We start from the raw sequence: 24688 nt of genomic DNA, 5'->3' as shown, positions 1-24688 counted from the left end.
AATGAGCGATGAGAGTTCTGCAGACGTCTGGTACAGTTGATTTTTGCGCGAAGTCACAGTCATTATTGGCGGTCTGTCTGGAGGGACGAAAAGTTGGCAGTGAAACGCAGCTGCAACATTAAAACTTCGACGGTGAGACCAAAATCTGTTTCGTTTTTAATCAGATCCGTTTAAATGGCATATTGATGCTCTCTGTGGTCGAGTTATACTCTCATTCAGCTTTGTGTTTATTAGTGTGACTCAGGCCACATGGTCACGTGTAACTGACTATTTTACTGTTTGAAAAGATCTGACGTATTTGTTTCGATCTTTGATTATTTGCTTGCCCGTTTTTAATCACTACATTACATCTGAAATAATCTAATTTCATAACTGGTCCAGATGAAAATCACTTGTGCAAAAGCAAAAGTGGCAGAATTTCTGTGGAATGCAGTTATTCAGATTTTCTTCGTTCAGGTGATCCTGATATGATATCATAGTGATTTAAAATCACTAATTTAAAATCAGTTGAAAATTGACAGTAAATTTCTGTGTTTAAAACATGATGCTGCAAATACAAATCATTTCCCGTTTATTTCTGGAGTGTTACATCAAAATTAATACGTAAATTGAATTTTTGTAAGGTTGATCACACTGAATTGAAGGGTTGGGGTTCAAAAATCACCAGCGTTTTTTTTTTTTTTCAGGCATCCTGTACAGTCCTGCGATTTTTATGGCTCCTGTGTGTTCTGCACATCCTGCGTCTTTCAGTCCAGCCACCCAGGGGCCCAATTTCTCAGTACATCTGGCATTGCATCATAAGGGCACATGCTGATCTATACTGTGGGGTGGGGGAACAACAACTTAGGTGTATACAACGCATCACATTCAAATTGTGTATTATGCGTATTACGATCAGTGGTGGTGTGTACAAGCACACACCAGAGTTCCTGTAGTCACAGATTACAATACAATGTGTATATTACACAATATATATTATGAATCGGCATCACGGCTCAATTGTAGGGAATGCACACCTTATTGCAGCATAAAGAATAACTGTGTTAGGATTGTGCATATTCATGAGATAAGACTGCATCACAAGAATTTGGACATGTAAAAAAAAATCCAGCTATATAAGCAGTGCAATATTTCCTGTATTGCACTGTAGTCATGTATTGTATAATTTACATGTTATTACAGGCAGAGAAGCACACGTGTGCACAAACAGGTGGCAAACACACGCTTAACTACACATTCACAAGTAATACAGATGTAATGACACATTCACCTGTTATCAACATCCACTAGACTTCAATAAAGAATTGGTGGAGATGGAAATTTCTGCTCTTGAAACCCTGAACGGGTGGAGCAGAAAGAAAAAGGGACATACTATCAGTGTGCACCTAAAAAAACAACAAAAAAACTGGATAGCAATTGAAGTGCTACTGCGTATGCATGACATAATTTGCACCTGTGGTTTGATTGTTATGCACACAAGATAAACAAATAATTTTAGACATTATCCAGAGAAAGTCTGGTCTGTTGTGCTCTCTTTGCATACACTTTTCTCTCTGAGCAAACAAAATCTATTCTGTGCTCAGAAAATGTATTTCTGTGCTTGTGATTCACTGCATAAACACACAGTACTGACACCTGCCAATCATTGTGTTATATGCTCTCTCTCAACTTGGCGCACTTCGTCCTTGCTCATCTTGATACTGGCCACAGAGAAAACACAAAGCAATCAAATATGGGAACTGATTAATCCAATTGTGGCCCATATTGCATCTCATGCACACGCAGCAGCAACATAATAAAATATATTTTTGCTGTCTGTCATTGTGTTGATCACAAGTGGGAAACACAGCAATGGAAAACTTGTTATTCTGTGGTTTTCTGCAAAATGCATGTGTAATGTTGAAAGTTTATTTTACAGCTGTATCACATCGTAGTAGTACACAATATAACATGAACTTGTATTATATATGCATTATTTTAATCCTTATTTTCTTTAATTTATTTAAATTTTTTTCCATCTGAATTATGTGAGCAAATGGAATGCCCATGTTTCCCCAAGCTGGAGTTACATTTGAGAGGTGGGGATGGAGCTGTTGTCTGCCTGGTTGGTTGCCATCCAGGACACAAAGCGATCCCGTAGTGTGGTGGTGGATGCAGCACAGTGTGGCGTCAGTGGATGCTCCCAGTCCTGACTGATTTATATTATTTTACTGCTCTATACTTCTGTCCACTTGGTGGCAGTAATGCACTCCTCTTTGGCAACCACCAGTAAAAATCCAAAAGCAGTAGAAGATGTGGTTCGTGTGTGCAGTTTCACCTTAAAATGCCTTTGTGGTTGAACCGAGTGAAGAAATGATTGAAGCGGCTTTACAAAAACTTTACCTTCAGTTACTCACCACAGCTGCTGCACACAGATTCATCGCTGTTGCTGGTAAAAATCACGCCGCCTCCGTTATCATTACAGGGCATGTGCCTTTGATACCGATATTTGTATCAGTATTGGTTTCTTGACGTGTTGTTTTTATTGTGTCGACCAACAAAGTATTAACTTTTTTTGTGTTTTCTTGCAGGAACATTTCTGCTGAAATGGAGAGCAGTGACGGTAAGATACTGTATGATAAATGGTAAATGGACTGCATTTATATAGCGATTTTCCATCTGCATCAGACGCTCAAAGCGCTTTACACATCAGTGCCTCACATTTACCCCATGCAAGGCGCTCAATACACAGCGGGAGCAACTAGGGGATTGAAGACCTTAGTGATTTTCCGGTCAGGAAAATGAACCAGGGGTCCTCTGGTCTCAAACCCAACACTTTAACCACTAGACCATCACCTCCCCCTATGATCCTGAAACACTTTGGTGCAAACATTGCTGTGGGGGAGTACAAAGAGTCTACGTGTTCAGACTTGTGAAGGTTCTCTTTAGACTTAAAGATGCGCAGTGTCCATCTGTGCAGGTAGCTGTTTATGTAAATGACTTAGCTCAGGGTGCGATTAGGGGAAGTCTGACTGTCATCAGCAGCTTCTTTAGTAATTTGGAGAATAATGACCCTGTGTAATGCACGCGCAACCAGAAGTGCCAGATGAATGAACAGTACTCAATCTGTGTTCAGACCTGCAGAAATAACTTAATAATTATGTCATTTATTAGAATTAAAATAATGTGTGCACTCAGATAACATGTACCGCCTCAAAGGCCCAACAGCAGGCGCTGCTTCAGCAATACATAAATAATATGAAAAATAATAAAAAAATTTGACTTGAAAATGCTCCTTGGTCATCTTCAAAGTCGAATAAACCCTTTTATCACCCAAAATTTATATCTCCACGACATTTATGCTGGCACAGCACTCGTCGATAGCAAACCTCCGCCGACACTAGTTTCTAATTCTGCAAATTTTTACCTTGGGGGAAAAAAAATCTCAAGGTCAAAGCCCTGTTAGAAGTGGCTTTTCATAAGATAAAATATAATAGAAAATATAGATCAAAAGGGCTTTCAATGTTAAAATCAAATATCTTAAATCTGCAGTACGGATCAGATGCGAATTAAACTCAGTCTATTCATTGAAAGTGCCAGTTTGCACCTCTTTATCACAAAGCGATATAATGCAAAATGTACACCAAATGGGCTTTTTGATATTAAATTCAAATGTCCACAAAATCCATAATCCGGATCAGATCTGGATTAAACTTTGTCAGGTGAAAGTGAGTGCCAGTCTGCACCTCACTTTCAAATATGAGAGTGATTGGGGCATGTTTGATTAGGATATAATGTAAAATATACATTAAATGGTGTTTTCAATGTTAAATTTAAATGGCTACAACATCTGTAATCTGGATCAGATCTGGATCAAATTTTATCAGTTGATAAAGGATACCATCCTACACAATGCTCTCAAATATGAAAGACATTTGGCCTTCTTTGACAGAGTTATGAATTTTTGAATATTCATTCAATGTTAAAGATAGGGTTTTTTCCAAGATTTTTCCTGACTTTGACCTATGACCTTAAATATTGAATCAATTCTTGCCTTTCAGGTTATGAATCTTCAGTAAAAAATTCATAACAGTATATGAAAAATTGTGGGCTCCAGGCTGTTCACAAACAAACAAAAAAACAAGCAAACAAACGGACAAAACAAATGGGGTCGAAAACATAACCTCCTCCAACTTAGTTGGCGGGCGTGATAAAAGTTCACAAACACAGTAGCAGCTCTAAGCAGAACATCTCTTGCTTTGAACAGGGTGTTTGTAGAACCTCTGCATTTGACCTTTGAGTTCTACCAGGAACTCTTTGATGTGGCCGATGACACGTTGCAAATGAAATCTGCCAGGAAAGAATCAACTGTCTTTCCCATCATCTTATTTTTCTTTATACATTCTTTTATACCAGCAACTATTGCAATTTCTTAAAATTATTATTTCATCTGTTGCTTCATGTTGTCATTATGAGGTGATGTGAGTAGAATTTTGAGGGGAAAAACTGAATTTCATCCATTCTGAAATAAAGCTGTAATACAATAAAATGTGGACAAAGTGAAGCGCTATGATAATGTATAGTAAATCTTTGTGGAGTAGCCAGTTCTCAAAAACTGACTGTGCAAGAAGGAAATGAGTGAGGAAAGCCACCAAGACATCCATGACAGTTATAGGCTTCCGTGGCTGTGATTGGAAAAACTATGCACAGTGTAACTTTTAAGTGTTGCACCACCAGTTATACAGTTCATGTTGGAGTGGCACAGAGAAGGATGTGAAATTTCAGCTACAGTTTGCCAGAAGGTACATGAGAGATGTAAGCCTAGATTTGATCCTTCTCTGCTCCACTTCACCATGAGGCTGTGAGCGGTGGTGCAACAAACAAAAGTTGCATTTTGCACAGTTTCTCCAATCACAGCCATGGAAGCCTATAACTTCTTCAGAGTTGTCTTGGGTGCCTTGGTGGCTTCCCTCAGGGGTCTACTTTTTCACTCAGTTTTTTAGTCTTGTGGCAAATACATAAAAATAAATACATAATAATAAAAATATATTAGGTATTCATACAGACACAGATTGTAAGAAGTCTATAAAGCCAAATGTTCTGAAACAGTGACAGGTTGTCCTTCAGCAGATATCTTAGTGGACATTTTAAAAAATATTTTGATTTGGGTAATGACCAAAAGGAAAGCGCTGCAGACACAAGCAGCAGAAATTAGTCATATCTGATCTTGCATTCAGGGACTCTCACTCATCTTCAACCGCTTATCTAGGATTGGGGTCACAGGTCTTTAAATTCTATTTTAGGCAAAAATTATTCATATAGTTGTTAGTTAAAAGCTTTGCTTTTATGTATATTTATATTATTGTTAACTTTTCATCCCAGTTTTTTTCAAAAATGTAAAACATTTAGCTGTCTAACCTCTGCCAGAACTTGTGTGCGTGTGCGTGTGTATGTGTATATATATATATATATATATATATATATATATATACACGAGGTCTCTTAGATAATAAACCGACCCTTTTATTTTTTTTTTAACTATATGGATTTGAATGACATGCGATTACACCAATCATGCTTGAACCCTCGTGCGCATGCGTGAGTTTTTTCACGCGTGTCGGTGACGTCATTTCCCTGTGGGCAGGCCTTGAGTGAGATGTGGTCCCGCCCTCTCGGCTGAATTCCTTTGTTTCACACGCTGCTCGAGACGGCGCGCGTTGCTTTATCAAAATTTTTTCTGGACCTGTGAGGAATATCCGAGTGGACACTATTCGAGAAATTAAGCTGGTTTTCTGTGAAAAGTTTAACGGCTGATGAGAGATTATGGGGTGTTTCTGTCGGTGTAAGGACTTCCCACGGAGCGGGACGTCCTGCAGCGCTTCCAGGCGCTGTCGTCGGCCTGTTTCGAGCTGAAAACATCCTAATTTAAGGCTTAATTCACCCAGGACATCGTGAGAGAACAGAGAAGATTCAGAAGAGGCCGGCATGAGGAATTTATGCGGACATTCCACTGTTTAAGGACATTTTTTTAATGAAAGACGTACGCGCAAATTCGCCGAGTCGTTTCCGTGACGACTCGGCAAATCTGTGCGCCGCGACAGGAAAAACACTTCTGTGTTGAAAACCATTTGTAGAATTCAGGCGGCTTTTAATGGCTTTCAACAAGTGAGTAACTGAGAAATTGTTTAACAGCTTGGGCATGTTCCAACTTGCCCGTTAAGATTTCCAACGGAGGTGTTTTTCCTGCCGCGACCCCCCCGCGGTCGGGTCCAGCCCGACATGCGACTCTGCCCGCACGTTCTTTCATTACAAAATGACCGTTAACAATGGAATGTCCGAATAAACTCCTCATGCCGACTTCTTCTGAAAGTTCTCTGTTCTCTGACGACTTACTGCGTCAACAGAGCCTGAAATGTGGAAGTTTTCAACTTGAAACGGCGAGACGCTGCCGCCTCGAAGCGCAGATCGCCGTCAGGCGCCGTGGACCGTCCTTAAAGCGACACTACCAGACCAAAATCTCTCATCAGCCGTTAAAATTTTTACCGAAAACCAGCTGAATTTATTGAATGGTGTCCACTCAGTTGTGCCTTACAGTTTTGAAAAAAATTTTATCAAACAAAGCAACAGTCTCTGAGCCATTCCTAAACAATGAAAAAAATCGATGAGCGGGTGGACGACTCCTCACTCAAAGACTGCCCACAGGCGAATGACGTAACCGACAGGCGTGAAAAAACTCTCGCATGCCCACGAGGGTTCAAGCATGTCTGATGTAATCACACGTGATTCAAATCCATATGGTTTTTGAAAAAAATAATAAGGTCGGATACTTTTCTAATAGACCTCGTATATATATATATATATGTGTGTGTGTGTGTGTGTATGTATGTATGTAGAGTGGTGGGCACAGCTAACCAAAAACGTAGCTTCGATAACAGATAATCAGCTAACTGAAAAGTTATCTTTTATATAGCTAAACTGATAAATCACCCCAAAATTTATCGGAACCTACAGCTAACCGATAACTTCCAGTATTGTCTCTGGTAGACTTCCAACTACTAACAAGCTGATTTTGAGTTTTAACAGCACGATCGCTTCTGGTAGCATCAAAGGCGACCACAGACCCAAACAATGAGTCAGCACTTCTGTCTTTGTGTGCCCTGCCCCCTGCTGGAAGCTCCTGTTTATTACATAGCTTCCAGCAGTGAAGCAGTTGCGAGGAGCAGGGAAGCTCAACTCTCTACTCAATAACACCATCACCGTGAGGCAGAGGTCTTGCAAAATAAAGCGGTGCTGACTTATGATTTGGTTTATAAATAAAATTAATACCGATAGAATAACTCCATTAATGTCAGTTCTGTCATTTGTACAAAGTTAAAATATAACATATCTTTTAATGTTGAATAATGCGCTAATTCTGAAGTTTTGCAACAAACACAGACGCCAAAGGGATTATGGATAATATGTGCCCCCGCTAACACTGATTGGTTGACTCATTCATTCTATGTAAAAAACAACACGTTAATATGGGGTGTGTGTGTGTGTGTTGGTGTTACATATAAATGTGCCTTTGTAAAATATGCCATTTTTTTATTTGCAAAAAAAACAAAAAACAAAGGCATTTTCAAAAAAAAAAACAACAAGTTGTAATAATTAGATAACCGTCTGATATAACCAGCGTCAAAATAAATAGAACACATCTACTGCTGCCCAGACGCTCAGTACTTAAGCTATGCGAGTTTTGGCCCTTTTTCAGCTGATTTTTCACTTGTGCGAAATTTTTTTGGATCGCGCCGAGTTTCAGCTTAATCGTGTGTCCTGCATCGTGTAGTATACATGGAGTAACGAGCTGCGTTTAACCTCTTACGACCACCTCCTGATCGCCGATCGTATGGTCAGATGAAAATCAAAGTTGTTTGATATTCTAGTCGGCCGTCATGAGGGTATCCCGCTGCTGAAGCACTACAAGCGTCCAACCTGTTGCACTGTGCATGTGCAAACACCGGAGAGAGAATAAACAGTGATCATCTCTTTGGGAGAGCAGATTCTGTTTCTTTCCCCCCCCTTTCTTCAACTCATGTAAAGTCTTGTATTGTTTTTGTTTTGTTTTTTGTTAAAACGTTGATGTCTCCCATCGAGAGTTTTTGTAAAAATAAGAAATGTAAATAAAGTTAAAAAAAAAGCTTCTGTTTACGTTTTGCTTCTGGAAACACGAGTCCCAACGTGTGGTTTTTGAAAGTACAGTGTGAGCAGTCAGATCGCATCATGCGCTCTGAACTTCTACACTGTGCAGTTTTGAGTTGGAGCTGATTGAAAATATTGTACAGTGTCTGCCCAGCTTTAGGGCGAATATGGCATGAACACTACTGGCCAGTAGATGGCAGTAGAGACCGTGAAAACGTGACAAAATAAAATTCCAGATAATCCGTGTCTGCTATATTTAAGCTGCGTGAAATTTAATAAATGCAAACTGAATTTCAGACATCTTATACATATTACTCTGGAACAAAGACGACAGACAGTGTATGGCATAAGCAAGACTCTAAATAGCAAATAGGAATCGACTGCAATGATTCCAATTGAAAATAATTGAGAAGCAGCCTGAGCTTCTTCTGGCATTTTTACATAAAACAAACACAATAACAACGTCTATAAACCCAGAGAATATATTCACAAGAGTTTTAGGCACAGTATGCAAAGAGTTTAATGCTGTTGTCCGTGTGGAGCCTGATCAGAGCGTCTCAAATGCATTTCTTCTGTCGTGAATGTACTGACATTACCCGTAATGCCCCTGGAGACAGCATGTCCACACTAAAACCTTCAAAATTAGTGCATTACTTTAAAACTAAAACATATATATGATATTTTCACTTTATAAAACTTCAGACATGACTTTAATTTAAATAACTTGTCCAAAATTAGTTTGGTTAAAATTTTAACCATAAGTTAAAACTGTATGGCTTTGGATGACTTGGGGGATATTGCCAGCACATTAGTATGGGGTCAAAAGAAATGAGCATTTTTCTTTTTTGTGCCCTGTGCCCAGTTCTCCTTTGTCTGCAGAGGATAGAGCGGTTTCTTCTAGAATCAGCTCTCCTCTGTTTAAAGGATAGAACTGCGCATCTACTGCAAAACACTTAACAGGTAGGTACTCAACTGATTTTAGATTTTATAAATGTTTATAATTATTCAGCTTTGTTTAACACATCTGCAAAAATACGTTAGCAGTCTAAAAGTTATCAGCCCCAAACTTATCAGAAGATAATTAGTCCGATAATGGTTTTCAAAGTTTTCTGAAAAGCTAATGCGATAATGAAAACATTATCTTTGATAATTAGCGATTAGCAGATTAGCGATTAGCAGATTAGCGGAACTGTGCCCATCACTGTGTACACTGTGTGTATACATATATATATATATATCAAATGGTGTCCACTCAGTTGTGCCTTACAGTTTTAAAAAAAATTTGATCAAACAAAGCAGCAGTCTCTGAGCCATTCCTAAACAATGAAAAAAATCGACGAGAGGGTGGGCGACTCCTCACTCAAAGACTGCCCACAGGCGAATGACGTAACCGACAGGCGTGAAAAAACTCTCGCATGCCCACGAGGGTTCAAGCATGTCTGATGTAATCACACGTGATTCAAATCCATATGGTTTTTGAAAAAAGTAATAAGGTCGGATACTTTTCTAATAGACCTCGTATATATATATATATATATATATAGAGAGAGAGAGAGAGAGAGAGAAGGGGGGAATGTAGAAATTTTTATTTTTTTATTTGAAATGGCATAAATAACAATGTGTGAAATACCAAGTGTTCCAATACTTTTGGAGGTCACTATATATATATATATATATATATATATATATATATATATATATATATATATATATATATATATATATATATGCATGTTTATTTATTTATTTAGTTGAAGTAGCCTGCCTTCAGATTTTGACTCGGTGTGAAGGATTGAATGCATGCTTGTGTTTCCTGGCGACTGTTGCCAACACATATCATGCCCACACATGTCTGTGTTTACGGTCATAAAACAAAAACAGGGTGAACTTTAGTTTTGTGACAGTTATAAAAGAGTGCCCCTTCAAGAATAAGGAATCGCTTGAAGATGAACTCATGAAAATATTTCACAACATTGCATTCATCTTATATGTTATGTCAAGTGACAAAGCCATGTTATTTTAATTATATGTGTGTCACATTGTGTACTCATGTGTTATGACTGATGCTTTAAAATGCATTTGACAGGTTCATATTTTAAAAATTGTATTAAACAACATAAATTACACCACAGAGTGCTCAAGCCACCTTTGACGATTGCTTTGCCTTTTAAAGCAGCATGACAGAATTTTTAAAGACATCTCGCTGTCAACTGATGTCCTGTGTCTGTTCAAAGGTCCGATCACGTAGGAAAATCCAAACGGTTAAATAAGCTGGACGTTTATGCACTTTCACGAGTGGCTTTCCCTGTAACCAGCGAGGTTACAGGGAAAGCCACTAACAACCAGCCACTAACAACATGGACTCGGACTGCGGCTTATCTGAGTCCAGATCACAGTAGCAGCACATTAAGTAGCTCATCCCACACTTCCCCATCCTCAGTCAAATCCTCTAACTCTTCCTGAGTGGATCCAGAGGCCTTCTCAAGCCATCTGGGAGATATAATCTCTCCAGCAATGCCTCCTTTTCCCATTTGCATGTATCCTCTCCTGATGCCTGAACCACTTCAGGTGGTTCCTTTCCGATGTGAAGAATCAGTGATTGTGCTCCTGAGTCCCTCCTGGATGTTTGAGCTTCTCACCCTGTCCCTGAATGCAAGATCAGATACTCGATGGAAGACCCTCAATTCCGCCGCTTGTGTGTGCAGCGCTTTTTGGTCATTACCCAAAGCTCATGACCATAGATGAGGTAAATCGACTGGTTAATTAAGTCTGGCCTTCTTGCTCAGCACTTTCGTCACCATGACGCTCTGGTACAACGTCTGCAGGACCTCAGACGCAGCCATCGGTTGATCTCGTGATCCATCTTACCCCACTTTTGAACAAGACCCTTAGACACTTAAATTGATCCATTTGGGGCAGTGATGCTCCCCTGACCCAAGCGGGGGCAAGCCGCCCTTTTCCGACAGAGGACCATGGTCTCAGACTTGGAGGTGTTGATCCTCATCCCAGTCGCTTCACATTCAACCTCAAACCTGCCCAGTGCAGATCTGAGGTCACAGGCTGATGAATTCTCTGGAGCTTGAAAAAAGGCAGCTGGACTTCTTTAAGTTTCTTGATGTTTCAAAACTCATCCAAAAGACTTCTTCAGTTGTAAAAACCAAAAGGTGGAGAGTTCCAGGTATATAACCCCGGTAGGGGGAGGTGGATGTGGCATGTGACCCACTATTGTTCATGTGCCTAATCACATGGACCAAGGTGTGAAAGAAGGTGTGGGTCACCACAATCAGTGGTTTCAGGTGAAACCAAAGTGGGGCTTTTTCTGTTTCTAACAAGTGAGCTCTTGAAGTGAATGGGGGTTGAAACACCTGGGAACGGATTTCAGGACTGCATTGCAGACGGGGGGAAAGCTGGTATCGTCCAGCCGCCCCTTCTCAAGCTCCAGAGACAACTATCACCTGGATGACTGAGAACCTACACAAATATACAAAGCTGCCAGAACCACACCATCCACAAAAACCAGATGATGTAGTTCTCATGGTAACCAAGCATGTTTTGTGATTCAGTAACTTCATCTTGCTAATCCTGATGGTTTATGGTAAAAAAGTTTCTTGTCAGAGTGACAGTCCAACGGTGTAACTTCAGTGACCAGTGTCTTCATGATGCCAGCCACTGTTGACATCCACAGTGTGTTAGGCTCCGTTTCAGCACTCGCTTATTAAGGTGCTGTTATTGTTTTGAGTGCAGTTTGAAACCTCAGCACTAGGTGGCATTGAAAAATGTTGCTTTAACAAAGTAGAGAAGCTTGAATCTTCGACTGGACTGGGTTGCTTGACGCGAGGACGTTTCGCTTCAAATCGCAGAAGCTTCCTCAGCTAAAATTGCTCTGGTAGTCTGACTTCTGTCTTGACTCTTGTAGAGAAGAAAATACAGAAGCCAACAAAAGCTGGAGTTTTTTAAACCTAACCAGACCCCTCCTACCGAGAGGCCGACTGCTATAGGCTAGTGACTAAACGATAGCTCTGATTAGCACCTATTGTGCTCTAGTTAGCACCCTCCTAATGACAGGGCAGCTGTCCCTCCTAATGATGGGACGGAAGCCTCTCTTAATGGCACCCTTGACGACTCTCCTGATGACGTGAATGACTCATTACCATGAACAAAAGACTGAAACTGCTTTGACCTGAGTATCCCATTGTAAACAGGGGACAAAGCGTGTCTCAGACCCCCTCCCTGGTTAAGGCTGGGTTTCAACTGTTTCACAAAGAATGCTTCCTTGACACCTCTCTCACGTCAAGCAACCCAGTCCAGTCGAAGATTCAAGCTTCTCTACTATGGAAACCACATGGACAACTGAGATCCTACACAGAAACGTTGCTTTAACAATTTTGCTTTGGAAGGAATGAATGAGAGTGAACACTGCATCATCTTCAAAGCTACCAAAATTCACTGTATCCTCAAAATTGCAATAAAATAATAGTAGTACCCACATACTTTGTGTCATCACAAGAGGGGTACAACAATGTTTGAAGAAACATGGCCAAGTAGGTGTATTTTTTTCTCTTAATATACCAGTTTATATCAGCCCTACCCCTGTGTTAGATGTTAGTTTTGGTCACCTCGTTTGCCATTTGATATTGCATGTGGATGTAGTGATGTGAGCAACACTTTTTGCTCTCGCCCTGCCACTCTCTGGTCTGAAAAATATTCAAATTTCTGCTGAGGTTTACAGTAGGAATACCACCATTTAGGATGTTGGAAGGCATTCTAAAATGCAAGAACACATTAATAACTACACTGTGCCATTTTAAGGTTTGGTAACACTTGAGCAGCCGTGGTGAGTTGGTCATGCAGAGGCTTGATTGTTAGCAGTGTTTTAATGTGACTTAAGTCGCGGCTCTGACTGTCAGATCTTTGTTTTACAGAGATCCAGGTAAAGATGCTGAACAAGCGTTCTTCTGGTCAAGCGTTTGAGGTCATCCTCAGCCCCACATCCCCAGAAGACAAGAAGCAGTTTAACATGTCTCCTACCACCAAAAAAGGTCCTCTGTCCCCTTTAACCAAAAAGGAACCCTCACTGGATGAGATTAATCGGAAAATGGATGCTGTAGAAGAGAGACGCAAGGTATCATACGACTGTCTAACTACACGATGAAAAGAGTTGCTGTCGACCTGCTAATGATGAACCTGTAGCTGCCCACTCATGTTGTCTTCACAGCATTGTGGTAAAACGTTTTGTGTTCATTCTGGTGTTTGTGACCTGACACTTTATGAAAATCCACCATGTTGTAATTTGGGGTTTTTGAAACTTTCGCCTGGATTCCATTTGGACTTTGTGTTCAAAACCAACCAGTGAGCACTGGGTGATATGGCTACGACAGTACGCACGCTCTGATTGGCTGATTTCCAGTCGGATATTTTCCCGTATCACACTGTTACCATGACAATTGGTCCGGATTGCGTATCAGATTCATGACCTTGTTTACAATTTTCGCGGTGCGAAATAAAACAAAGCAAAACGCAAACAAAGAAATTATGAGTAATGAAGAGGACTGTTCTCTGTCAGTGTTAGTTTTACACTGGTGATTTTACTGTGTACACTGACAAGTTTGAATTGGAGGAATTAACAGCAAATGAGCTCGAAGTGGACATACAAAATGAAGCCATATAATAAATGAAATATTAACCCCACTTGCTCGGTTAATAATCCTTTAAAATATTTTTCATATGAATCAATGTTGACATATATCATGATACATAATTTAATAATGTTGCCTGTTTGAATATTATCCTGTGAAATATTGAAACATCAAGATACCAGAGAGGCCATTAGTTGAACTGTTGTCCTTCATTGCATTTTTTTTTAAGTTTTGGGTAGCACTTTGTATATAAGTAAAGTGTTACACAAATAAATATTACTTTTGTTGTTATTAACAAGTGTAAGTTGTGCTTCTCATGAATTCATATCTTAAAACTCAAAAACCATAAAACTCAAAATCTAAATTGTTATTCATTAATATTGGGGGTTTGCATGTGGAGCATTGCCCCCCCCCCCCCAAAAAAAAAAAAAAATATATATATATATATATATATATATATATATATATATATACGAGGGCTGTCAATAAAGTATAGGTCCTTTATATTTTTCTCAAAAACTATATGGATTTCATTCATATGTTTTTACGTCAGACATGCTTGAACCCTCGTGCACATGCGTGAGTTTTTTCACGCCTGTCGGTGACGTCATTCGCCTGTGAGCACTCCTTGTGGGAGGAGTCGCCCAGCCCCTCGTCGGAATTCCTTTGTCTGAGAAGTTGCTGAGAGACTGGCGCTTTGTTTGATCAAAATTTTTTCTAAACCTGTGAGACACATCGAAGTGGACACGGTTCGAAAAATTAAGCTGGTTTTCAGTGAAAATTTTAACGGCTGATGAGAGATTTTGAGGTGATACTGTCGCTTTAAGGACTTCCCACGGTGCGAGACGTCGCTCAGCGCTCTCAGCCGCTGTCGTCAGCCTGTTCAAGCTGAAAACCTCCACATTTCAGGCTCTATTGATCCAAGTATTCCTACTTTCCGGTGCGGCGGCACAGGAAAAACACCTCCGTGTTGATAACCATTTGTAAAATCCAGGCGGCTTTTGATGCCTTTCAGTGGAGTGAGTATATGAGAAATTGTTTAACAGCTGGACATGTTCCAACTTGTCCTTAAGGCTTCCAACAGAGGTGTTTTTCCTGTGGCGGAGCGTCGCGGCGGCTGCGAGCCAACGCGCGGACCCGTCCGCACGTCTTTCATTAAAAAAATCTCCTTTAACAGTGGAATATCCGGATAAAATGCTGAAACCGACTTCTTCTGAAACTTCTCTGTTCTCTCACGACGTCCTGGATCAATAGAGCCTGAAATGTGGAGGTTTTCAGCTTGAACAGGCTGACGACGGCGGCTGAGAGCGCTGAGCGACGTCTCGCACCGTGGGAAGTCCTTAAAGCGACAGTATCACCTCAAAATCTCTCATCAGCCGTTAAAATTTTCACTGAAAACCAGCTTAAGTTTTCGAACCGTGTCCACTTCGATGTGTCTCACAGGTTTAGAAAAAATTTTGATCAAACAAAGCGCCAGTCTCTCAGCAACTTCTCAGACAAAGGAATTCTGACGAGGGGCTGGACGACTCCTCCCACAAGGAGTGCTCACAGGCGAATGACGTCACCGACAGGCGTGGAATATATATATATATATGAATGTGCAACAAGGTCTCGACTGTTTATTCATTGGAGAAGTTAACTTATGGCAAAAGTAAGATGGGCTGACAGCCAACAGTCATCCAACAGTTGTGTCCCTTTGCCTTCATGGTCAACTTACTCACTATTATTATTGTAGCAACAATGCATGTGCGTATTGCTTGATGGTGACTTCAGAAAAGATTTGTCAAGCTCTGTTCGGTAACCTTTGTTTTGTCAGTAATTTCCACAGGTTTAGAGGATGACACAAGTTTACTTTCACAGTCTCGCTCTGTTTTTAGCTTGCAGTTTGATGTACAACCTAAAAACTAGTATGACTTTTCAAATCCTATCACCGTCATCAGTATAAAGTTTACTGAGATATATTGCTGTAATCTTTTTATTACCTAGACTGAGAACACATGCTACTGCAATATCCACAGTTGTTAAAAAAAAAGTCTTTCATTTGAGGCCATGTTCTAAAATATTGAAATTGTAAACTGTTGTAACTACATGGATTTTTTGAAAAAACATTTGGAAGACAGAACTACTACTTTATTCTAATTAATGCCATTAACCCCATTTAAAAAAAACAAACAAAAACGCAACGATTTAGCGCCACCCAGACTTCTGCCATATATTTGGACTGACCAATGAGGTGTGTGGTGCTTGAAAGCAGTTTTTCCAGTATGTTCTGTCGCAGCTGCAAACATTTCCCATTAAATTTAAATTGTGTTAATCCAGACATTCTCTTGTGTTTGTTTTTTCATCTTTGTTCATCTTTGTTAGCGTATCGAGGCCGAACAGCGCAAATGCATAGCTGAAGAGCGAAAACATGAGAAGGAAGTCATCCAGAAGGGCATCGAGATGAACAAAAACTTCATGCAGATGTCGCTTGAAAAAGTCAACCAGAAGATGGAGACGAACAAAGAGAAGCGCACGGCGCAGGTGGAAGCTCAGAATGAGAAATTCAAAGAGAAGGTAAAGTTACAGCGGAACGCTCGCCACGTTCATATTTAATGCTGAGAAATCTCAAATTACTAACGATTATTGTCTTTTTAATTATGTTAACAGAGCAAGAAGCTTGAGGAAGTGAGGAAGAACAGGAAGGTGGTAAATGAGGAGGAACTGATTCGTTAATCGCCGCCGCCAAAGATATGCTGTATTCTTCTTTCCTTCTTGACACAGTGTTTGCTGTGTAAAATCTGAATATATTTTTGAATCACCGTTGATAATCATGTTACATTTGTTGTAGTTATAGTTTGACATTTATTCTCTTCTGGATTTGTCTTTGGCAGCTGACACTTTGTGGTTATGGAATTTCATTCGTGGGTTTTTTTTTTTTTTTGCTGGAGGGTTCATTAAAGGCTGTGCTCCGATTTGAACCATTTTCTGTTTGTGATTGGTGAGGAATAGCTCTAGTTTTAATTTGAATTATTTTTTTCATCTAATGAAAGATAAACGGGTCACATTGCACCACTGGAAAATAATCAAGAGGGTTCTAAATAAAACTGAACATCAATTGCTTCCTTAAAACATGAGTAAACTCAACTTTAATATAAGTTTAGTTTCAAAACAAAAACATTAAGTTAAATAAAGTTAAGTTAAATTGACACACAGCGGTTTGTGTAATAACCCATGAAATCCATGTGAATGTAAATTAAAGAAACAAGCCGCTGTGACTTACTGACCATGTTCAGTTTTGATCTCATTTTTAGCTAAATATGGTCATGATTTTATCACAAATATGACCATATTTAGCCCACAGTCATGTGCCACAGTCTTTGGTCAATTGCAAACAACTGGTTTATCTCCACATGTCTAAAGTAACCTATCTGCTGTAGCCAGCTGAAACACGGGCATCTCCTTGGTCTGCTTCAGCCCCTGTGGTCCTCAACACTGAGGTGTTCCCTCACAATGCAAGTGATGCTCCTTATCTTAGTCTCCCTAAATAACCATTCATTTGACACAAAGTCATTCCAGCAGTACCCAAGGATCCACCAAATGAACCTAACACCAATGACATCCAGTCGTTGCCTTAGGTCACTGGTTGTCTCAACCATCGCGTAAGACAGGAAGCACCAAGACTTGCAAGACTTGGACCTTTCTTCTCAGGCAAAGATGACAAGCACTTGGCATACACTTCTGTCCAGCAACTGTACGACTCCATAAGCTCTTCCCAAGGTGTCTCTTGATCTAAAAGGCCGGGGACCCAGATACATGAGTGTCGCTGCAGAGGTAAGTAAATGACTGCAAGTTCAACACTTTCACTGTATTCAAGTACAATTCTGATGGCTGACTGTTGTGTGGGCCGCTGAAGAGGAGGTACTGCTGGCCCACCACCACCAGAGGGCACCCTACCTGGAGTGCGGGCTCCAGGCACCAGAGGGCGCTGCCGCCTCACAGGAGCAGCCAGAGTGACAGCTGCCGCTCATCATCTTTGACAGCTGTCACCATTCGTCGGATCAGTGTCGGTATATCAGCCAGACGACATCTCCACCTCTTTGCCGAGATATCGTTCGACCCAGAAGGTAACATATCCAGCCAGCGAATTATTCTTTGACTAGAAAATACTTTTTGCCTTTGTACAGAGAGAAGAACAGCAGGAGATTGCTACACGGATAAGTACTTACATTCCTGCAGTGTTTTTCCTGACTAGAGGTGGAGGTGGTGTTTCACCCCACGTGTTGCTGGGTGCAGACGCACCCACATCTGACTGTTTCTGTTCCTCGCCAGCAGTACCGGATCCGACAAGCGGAGGCAGTGGTCACCTGGAGTTCGGGACTTGGCGGCTCCAGTATTCCCGGGGTTCGGTGGCGGAGGAAATCGTGTGGTTCCGGTTCGGCTTGGACGGACGTCTCCTACCTTCGAGCCTGCCCACACGACACCGTTGTGATTGACTTATCGCTACAATTATTATTATTGGTTGTGATTGTTGTGCTTGTTTCACAACAGTAAAGTGTTGATATTTGACTTCCTCCATTGTCCGTTCATTTACGCCCCCTGTTGTGGGTCTGTGTCCCTACACTTTCACAACAGCTGACCCCAGCAATTCATTATTACAATCCTGAATTTTAGTCTTGAACCAGGACAAACCAAGACAATGAATCCTCATTCAGCTTCTCAATTGCTGCAGTCAGATTATTCATTGATTCTGTAAAGATCCAACCCTATCATGCCATTTTGTGATGGCCATCATGAAAAGTAAATGAATCCATGGTTTGTGATTTCGTCACAAAACACGCCGATCATAGCATTGTCCATAATGTCAAGGTCAGTCAGCCTTTCCTTGCCAGCAAAGCACCTAAGTTGCTGGTTTCCACCATCCTACCCAGTACAGAGTCCATGAAAGCACTGAAGAGTAGGAGCCAGAACATCCCTGACAAACCCAGTTTTTACTGGGAAAAATTCTGACCATTAACAGATGGACTGTCTAAATTTGAATAATGTTTTAAGATACCAGGTAACATTAGCTTTGTGAAAAACTAACAATATGACATTTAGAAGTGCTTCTGAAGTAGAAGAAAACAGCAAAGATTCTTGTTTGTGTGGCACATAGTCATACAGTTAGGTTTCTTATAACTCTGCACATAGTGTTTATCTTTGCTGACACCCAGTGGTGACTAATTTACTTGAAACTGGGATTACCCTAGTGGTTCTTAAACAATACTGAGATCTGGTCATTGAAAAGACCCATTTCTGTGATTAGGTTGTTTTGCACAGTTTGACAGTGGCGTGACATGTTCCACCTGCTTGCAGTATAATAATGTTTGTGCATGTCTAGAAGGCCACAAAGAGCCATCTGTGTTCAGGCTGCACAATCCTGTCTTTGTCATTTACTTGGAGGAAACTGCTGGGTTTATCAGACAAGTAGCCCACTGGTTGCCATGGTGCAACGTTCCTCAACTGTGACAAAGTGTAAGACAAGACCGACTCCAGACTCTTGTCGGAGACGTCAGGAGAATAATTTAAAAAAACTGCTCATGATCAGTCCCCTGTTTTGTAAGCATATATAAAGTTGGATACATTATATAATATCTAAAAACGAGGGCTGCCTCCCTGTATGACACTGAGAACATGCCAGTGAATTACTTTCAGGGGTTAAAAAAAGACCGTTTGAATAATTAAATGGTTACAAAATGGTAAAAAGTTGAAAGATTTGTTTTTAACGTTACATGTACACATTTTGGCCTTGGCATTAATATGAACTCCAAGGAGTGCCTTGTAAGTTTGGTGTACAGTACAGAGGAAGCACAGATCTGAACATGTGTCCAACACCCAATAATCTTACATCCACGACAAATGTGAAACCATCACTGCTTTAGTATGAGATGTGTAAAATCAAATGCAGCATCAACAGCAGTGAAGCAAAAACAGCTTTGTTTGAAATGACACAGTTCCTTTTTTCAGATGGCATCCTCTGTGCACACTGCTGAGGTCACTTCAGGTATTGGTGCAGGTGTGATGATGCTGCTGGTGACTATTGCTGGCAGTGGTCGTATGGCTGGTGGTGACCGTATTGCTGAAGGTGGTGTTATGGCTGCTGGTGACCGTATGGGTGACTGTGGTTGTATGGCTGACGGTGGTCGTATAGTTTGTGGTGGTCATATGGCTGACTGGTTGTATGGCTGACTGTGGCTATATGGCTGACTGGTCATACGGCTGGTGGTGACCGTATGGCTGGTGGTGGTCGTATGGCTGACTGTGGTTGTATGGCTGACTGGTCATATGGCTGGTGGTGGTCGTATGGCTGACTGTGGTTGTATGGCTGACTGGTCATATGGCTGGTGGTGGTGGTATGGCTGACTGTGGCTATATGGCTGGCTGGTCATATGGCTGGCGGTGACCGTATGGCTGGTGGTGGTCGTATGGCTGACTGGTCATATGGCTGACTGTGGTTGTATGGCTGACTGGTCATATGGCTGGTGGTGGTCGTATGGCTGACTGTGGTCGTATGGCTGAGTGGTCATATGGCTGGTGGTGGTCGTATGGCTGACTGTGGTCGTATGGCTGATTGGTCATATGTTTTGGTGGTGGTCGTATGGCTGACTGTGGTTGTATGGCTGAATGTGGCCATATGGCTGACTGGTTGTATGGCTGGCGGTGACTGTATGGTTGGGCGGTGGTAATATGGCTGGCGGTATGATATGCCTGCTCCCCCAGTTATTCTGTTCATATTTTCATTTATTTATTTTTTTTAAAGTCTCTTTTAAATGTACTCACATTGTGCACCCACTTGGTTGGTGGGCAACAGGATCTGCATCAGATCGATGGTGTGGTGTTCCTGGAAGAGCCCAGAGTCTGGCTGTACAGCAGCGCCATTTCACATGTCCACTGTGCAGGTCCTGCAAAAAATCGTTGCCAATGTTGGCTGCCTGGATGTCCCTGCCCTGGGCAAAGGCAACTGCAAAAGGAAGGAAAGGCATCAGGGGGCTGATGTGTATTCTGCACACTCTACACACAACAGCAGTCTGCTGTCCTATGTCCAGCTGTCTTGCCATTTCTCTGGTAGGCAGACGACGTCCCGGATCAACAAAGCGTTCACTTTGGAAATGATCTGGTCGTTTGAGCCTGTCGATCGCCGCTCGGTGAGCGGCGCACCATCCGCCGCTGTGGGCCGTCTTTAATCCAGTTGTAATTGTCCTTAATCTGTGTGATCCCCATAAGATCTTCACCGAAAGCCATCTGAATTTTCCAAATGGTTTCCACCTGGCTGTCTCTCACACTTTCTGAAAAAATTTTGATGAAGCAAAGCAGCAGTCGATCAGCCAATTTCCTGACAATGAAAATCCGACGAGGGGGCTGGACCACTCCTCACACAAAGCCTACTCACAGGCGAATGACGCAACCAACAGGCATGAAAAAACTCACGCATGCGCACGAAGGTTCAAGCTTGGCTGATGCAAGCGCACATGATTCAAATCCATATAGTTTTTGCAAAAAATAAAAAGGTCTTACTTTTCTAACAGACCTCATATATCCAATTCTGAAGGAAATCTGTCTTGCCATTTATTCATCTGATTTCTCTTGTCCGCACACACCAGTGAAAACAACACTGGAATAAGATCAAGTGTAGAAATCAGCCCAATATTTTTTTCAGGGATTTGAGTCTCACTGCAGTATGACATCAACACTGATAACCGCGAGTCAAAATTTGGGGTTTCGTATTGATGCGATAAACTTCCCCTGCAGTTGCTGTCAAAGGCCTTTAATGCGTTTCCAGTAAGAAGCCTGTTTCCTGTCATACACATAAATATGTTCTTACACATTTCTCAACTTCTGTGCTTTCCTGAGTCTGCAAATGTAGTGGCAGTTACTTACTGTACTGGCCAGCAGTGTAACAGCTGCTATTGTAACAGGCCCCGTAAGAGAGGACTGTTGCCAGATTCATTGTCCTGTAAATAACAGGAAAATAATGAGGCGTGCAGAGACGTTTTTCCTCACTTATGTCGTTCTGTAGATGAGGGCTTTTGAGCACTACACTAAAAATGAATTTCTCACATAACCATACTCCCATTCACATTTTTCAAATAAATAATACAAAAATGTGATCATATATTTCTGTGTGTCACACTATACATCATCTTGATGTGAGGAATCGCTGGCGTGTCTGAAGAGAATGTAGTTCAGAATCTATCTGCAGGAGAGGAAAAAATCAACGTCTCAGGAAATAATGTCCCACAGTTTACAATGCTCTGATCCACACTATATCTCTTTGTTAGTGTAGATGTTTTTATCAACTCGAATATATGATGGACAACCTCCAAGCAAGATGATTTGGACAGCAAACAAAAGAAGAAATGGATGTACAAACTTGTAAGAAGGTTTTCTGGGCAAGATCTCCCTCTCCTTCTGAGAGTCCATCACACTGTCCACAGACTCCTGAGAGCCCTCACTCTCAGCAATCTAAACACTTCTGAAAGACTGCCATTGAGTCCATCATCTTTTCCTCCATCACCATCGGGTACGCTGTTGCCACTGCTATGGACAGGAGCAGACCGCAGCGTATCATCCATGCAGCAGAGAAGGTGACTGACTGCAATCTGCCATCCCTACAGGACCTGTACACCTCCAGGACCCTGAGGCAAGCAAGGAAGATAGTAGCCGATCCCTCTCAGCCAGGACACAAACATTTTCTTACCATCCCCTCTGGCAGATGGCTGAGGTCCATCAGGACTAAAACCTGAAGACACAAAAACAACTTCTTTCCATCTGCAGCTTGACTTATAAATAATACCAGAGACCCCATTTACCCTGCCCACCCCCCACTCCTACAAAGTACAGACTGATCATCCCTGTACTGTTCATCTGCATACCTGCACAGCCCCATTCCACTATATCTATTTGACAGTAAACTTACCTTTGGTCATTTGTCTATTTGACTCATTTACTTCTTACAGAAGTATTTTTTCCTTTTCTTTTTATTGTTGTTTATGAACCTATTACTTCTTACAGAAGTATTTTCTTTTACTGTTGCTTATGCACCAATGAAACCAGATCAAATTCCTTGTGACAGCTTACTTGGCAATAAATTCTATTCTGATTATTTTTCAGTTCTGAACTTTATTTGTTGTATTGTGTTTACCTCTTGTTTTAAAATAATCAGTGTTGGTATTATTAATTATAGTATTGCCTTGGTGGTTGCCATCTAGGACCCAAAGCAGATGCAGCAACACAAGGCACCAGCACATGCCACAGCAAACAGCCTGACAAGAAATAAATAAGCAAATAATAATGAGGAACAGACTGCAAACAGTCTGACAAGTAATATCTGCAAGAGTGAAGGGGAAGGTTTACAAGACAGTAGTGAGACTAGATATGTTGTATGGCTTCGAGACGACGGCACTAACAAAAAACAGGAGGCAGAGCTGGAGATGTTACAGCGAGAAAGGACAGGATTAGGAATGAACGTATCAGAGGGACAGCTGAGGTGGGACTAAACTAAAACAGACTTAACCAACATATTTACCTGTTTACTGTAGTACCACTTTATTTATTTTGCCATAAGGAGTATGGTCCTACGGTAGACTGGCATCCTGTCCAGGGTGTATCCTGCATCACGCCCTTTGACTGCCACCCTGTGACCCTTAATCGGAGTAAGGGGATATAGAAAATGAATGGGTTGATTTATTTTCATGATTTTTGCTAATATAAATGTATCCACTTCGTCATTGTCCAGTGACTGGTTTCCACAGTCTACCGTTGAGTTCTTTTTTCTGGTTGTGGTTACTAATGCATTAATCCATCAATGTAAAAGGTCAAAAAAATCTTCATGATTGAAACACCTGTTTTTTATTCCTTTTTCTGTAATATACATGGGTTGGATGGAAATAATGTGCAGGTTTTGGACAGACTGACTGAAACAGCAGAAACAACCTTAAGCGCGGGACATGCAGAGGCTATGAACCTGATTTTACCACAGTAGTCAAACAGGGAAATAAGTTGTTTTGATAAACAAATACGCCCCAGGGAGATGTTAACATAAAGACAAGCTCCACATTTCAAGAACCTCAGCGTTATCCAGATTGACACAATGTTAAATTTAACCATAGTGTCACTGGAGCTTCAGATATATCAGTCAAGCACATCACTGTAATTCATGGTTTATAATCACACTTTTAAGCCCAGTTACTTTTCTTGTTCAGACTGTAATTGCACATTTTGATTTTGGCAGGTTTTCTATTATAATTATAATTATAATTATTATAATATTATTATTATTATTATAATTATTATTGCCTGTACCATCTGGTAGGGGGACTGACAATGGAAATGAACCTATGGCTGCAATTGTGTACATTTACGTTTTTATTTTTATTTCTTTTAATAATTAATGAACTATTCATTTATTTATAATTTATTTCTTTTTACAATTAATGTACGTTGTCCCTTTTGGCAAATAAAATTGAGAAATGATTATTATGTATTATTATCTCTGCAGTAAAGTGATTTAAAATTTATATATATATATATATATATATATATATATATATATATATATATATATAAACAGTAAGTCGTTCTGTTAAAGTTGAGATAAAAAAAAAGTTGAGATAAAAAAACACACACACACTGTATTTTGATACCTGTTGTCAAACTCAAAATATTATTAGATATGTCATAATTATAGTTCAAACAGTTATTCATCTGAGTCAAATTTATAACTTAGTTCAAGTTAAGATTTGGTACATCAAAATTCTGTCTTTGGGGAACATTTTTTAACAATCCAACATTATGATTTTGCGGCCATAAATCGTGTTCTGCAAGGCTGCAAAGTGACAGATTTGAGTTTGTTGAAGAGGACAACCATCAGGTTG

At 40.7% G+C, this 24688-nt stretch overlaps 1 protein-coding gene across 1 annotated transcript; it reads left to right on the top strand.

The window, feature by feature from the left end:
* The first annotated feature begins 6 nt into the window (after window positions 1–6).
* stmn1b (stathmin 1b) lies at window positions 7–16756 on the top strand. The gene is made up of 5 exons (XM_034175139.1): window positions 7–132; window positions 2571–2602; window positions 13083–13282; window positions 16161–16352; window positions 16446–16756. The coding sequence occupies exons 2-5, from the start codon at window positions 2587–2589 to the stop codon at window positions 16509–16511; spliced, it is 474 nt and encodes a 157-aa protein (XP_034031030.1). The 5' UTR covers window positions 7–132; window positions 2571–2586; the 3' UTR covers window positions 16512–16756.
* Window positions 16757–24688: the final 7932 nt, after the last annotated feature.

Source organism: Thalassophryne amazonica, chromosome 7, assembly GCF_902500255.1.
Source record: "Thalassophryne amazonica chromosome 7, fThaAma1.1, whole genome shotgun sequence".
Lineage (NCBI taxonomy): Eukaryota > Metazoa > Chordata > Actinopteri > Batrachoidiformes > Batrachoididae > Thalassophryne > Thalassophryne amazonica.
This window is presented reverse-complemented; position numbering and strand designations above follow the sequence as displayed.

Coding starts and splice junctions, on each gene's coding strand:
- stmn1b (XM_034175139.1), top strand. Junction 13,283..16,160: donor CTGTAGAAGAGAGACGCAAG/GTATCATACGAC, acceptor CATCTTTGTTAG/CGTATCGAGGCCGAACAGCG. Junction 16,353..16,445: donor ATGAGAAATTCAAAGAGAAG/GTAAAGTTACAG, acceptor TTATGTTAACAG/AGCAAGAAGCTTGAGGAAGT.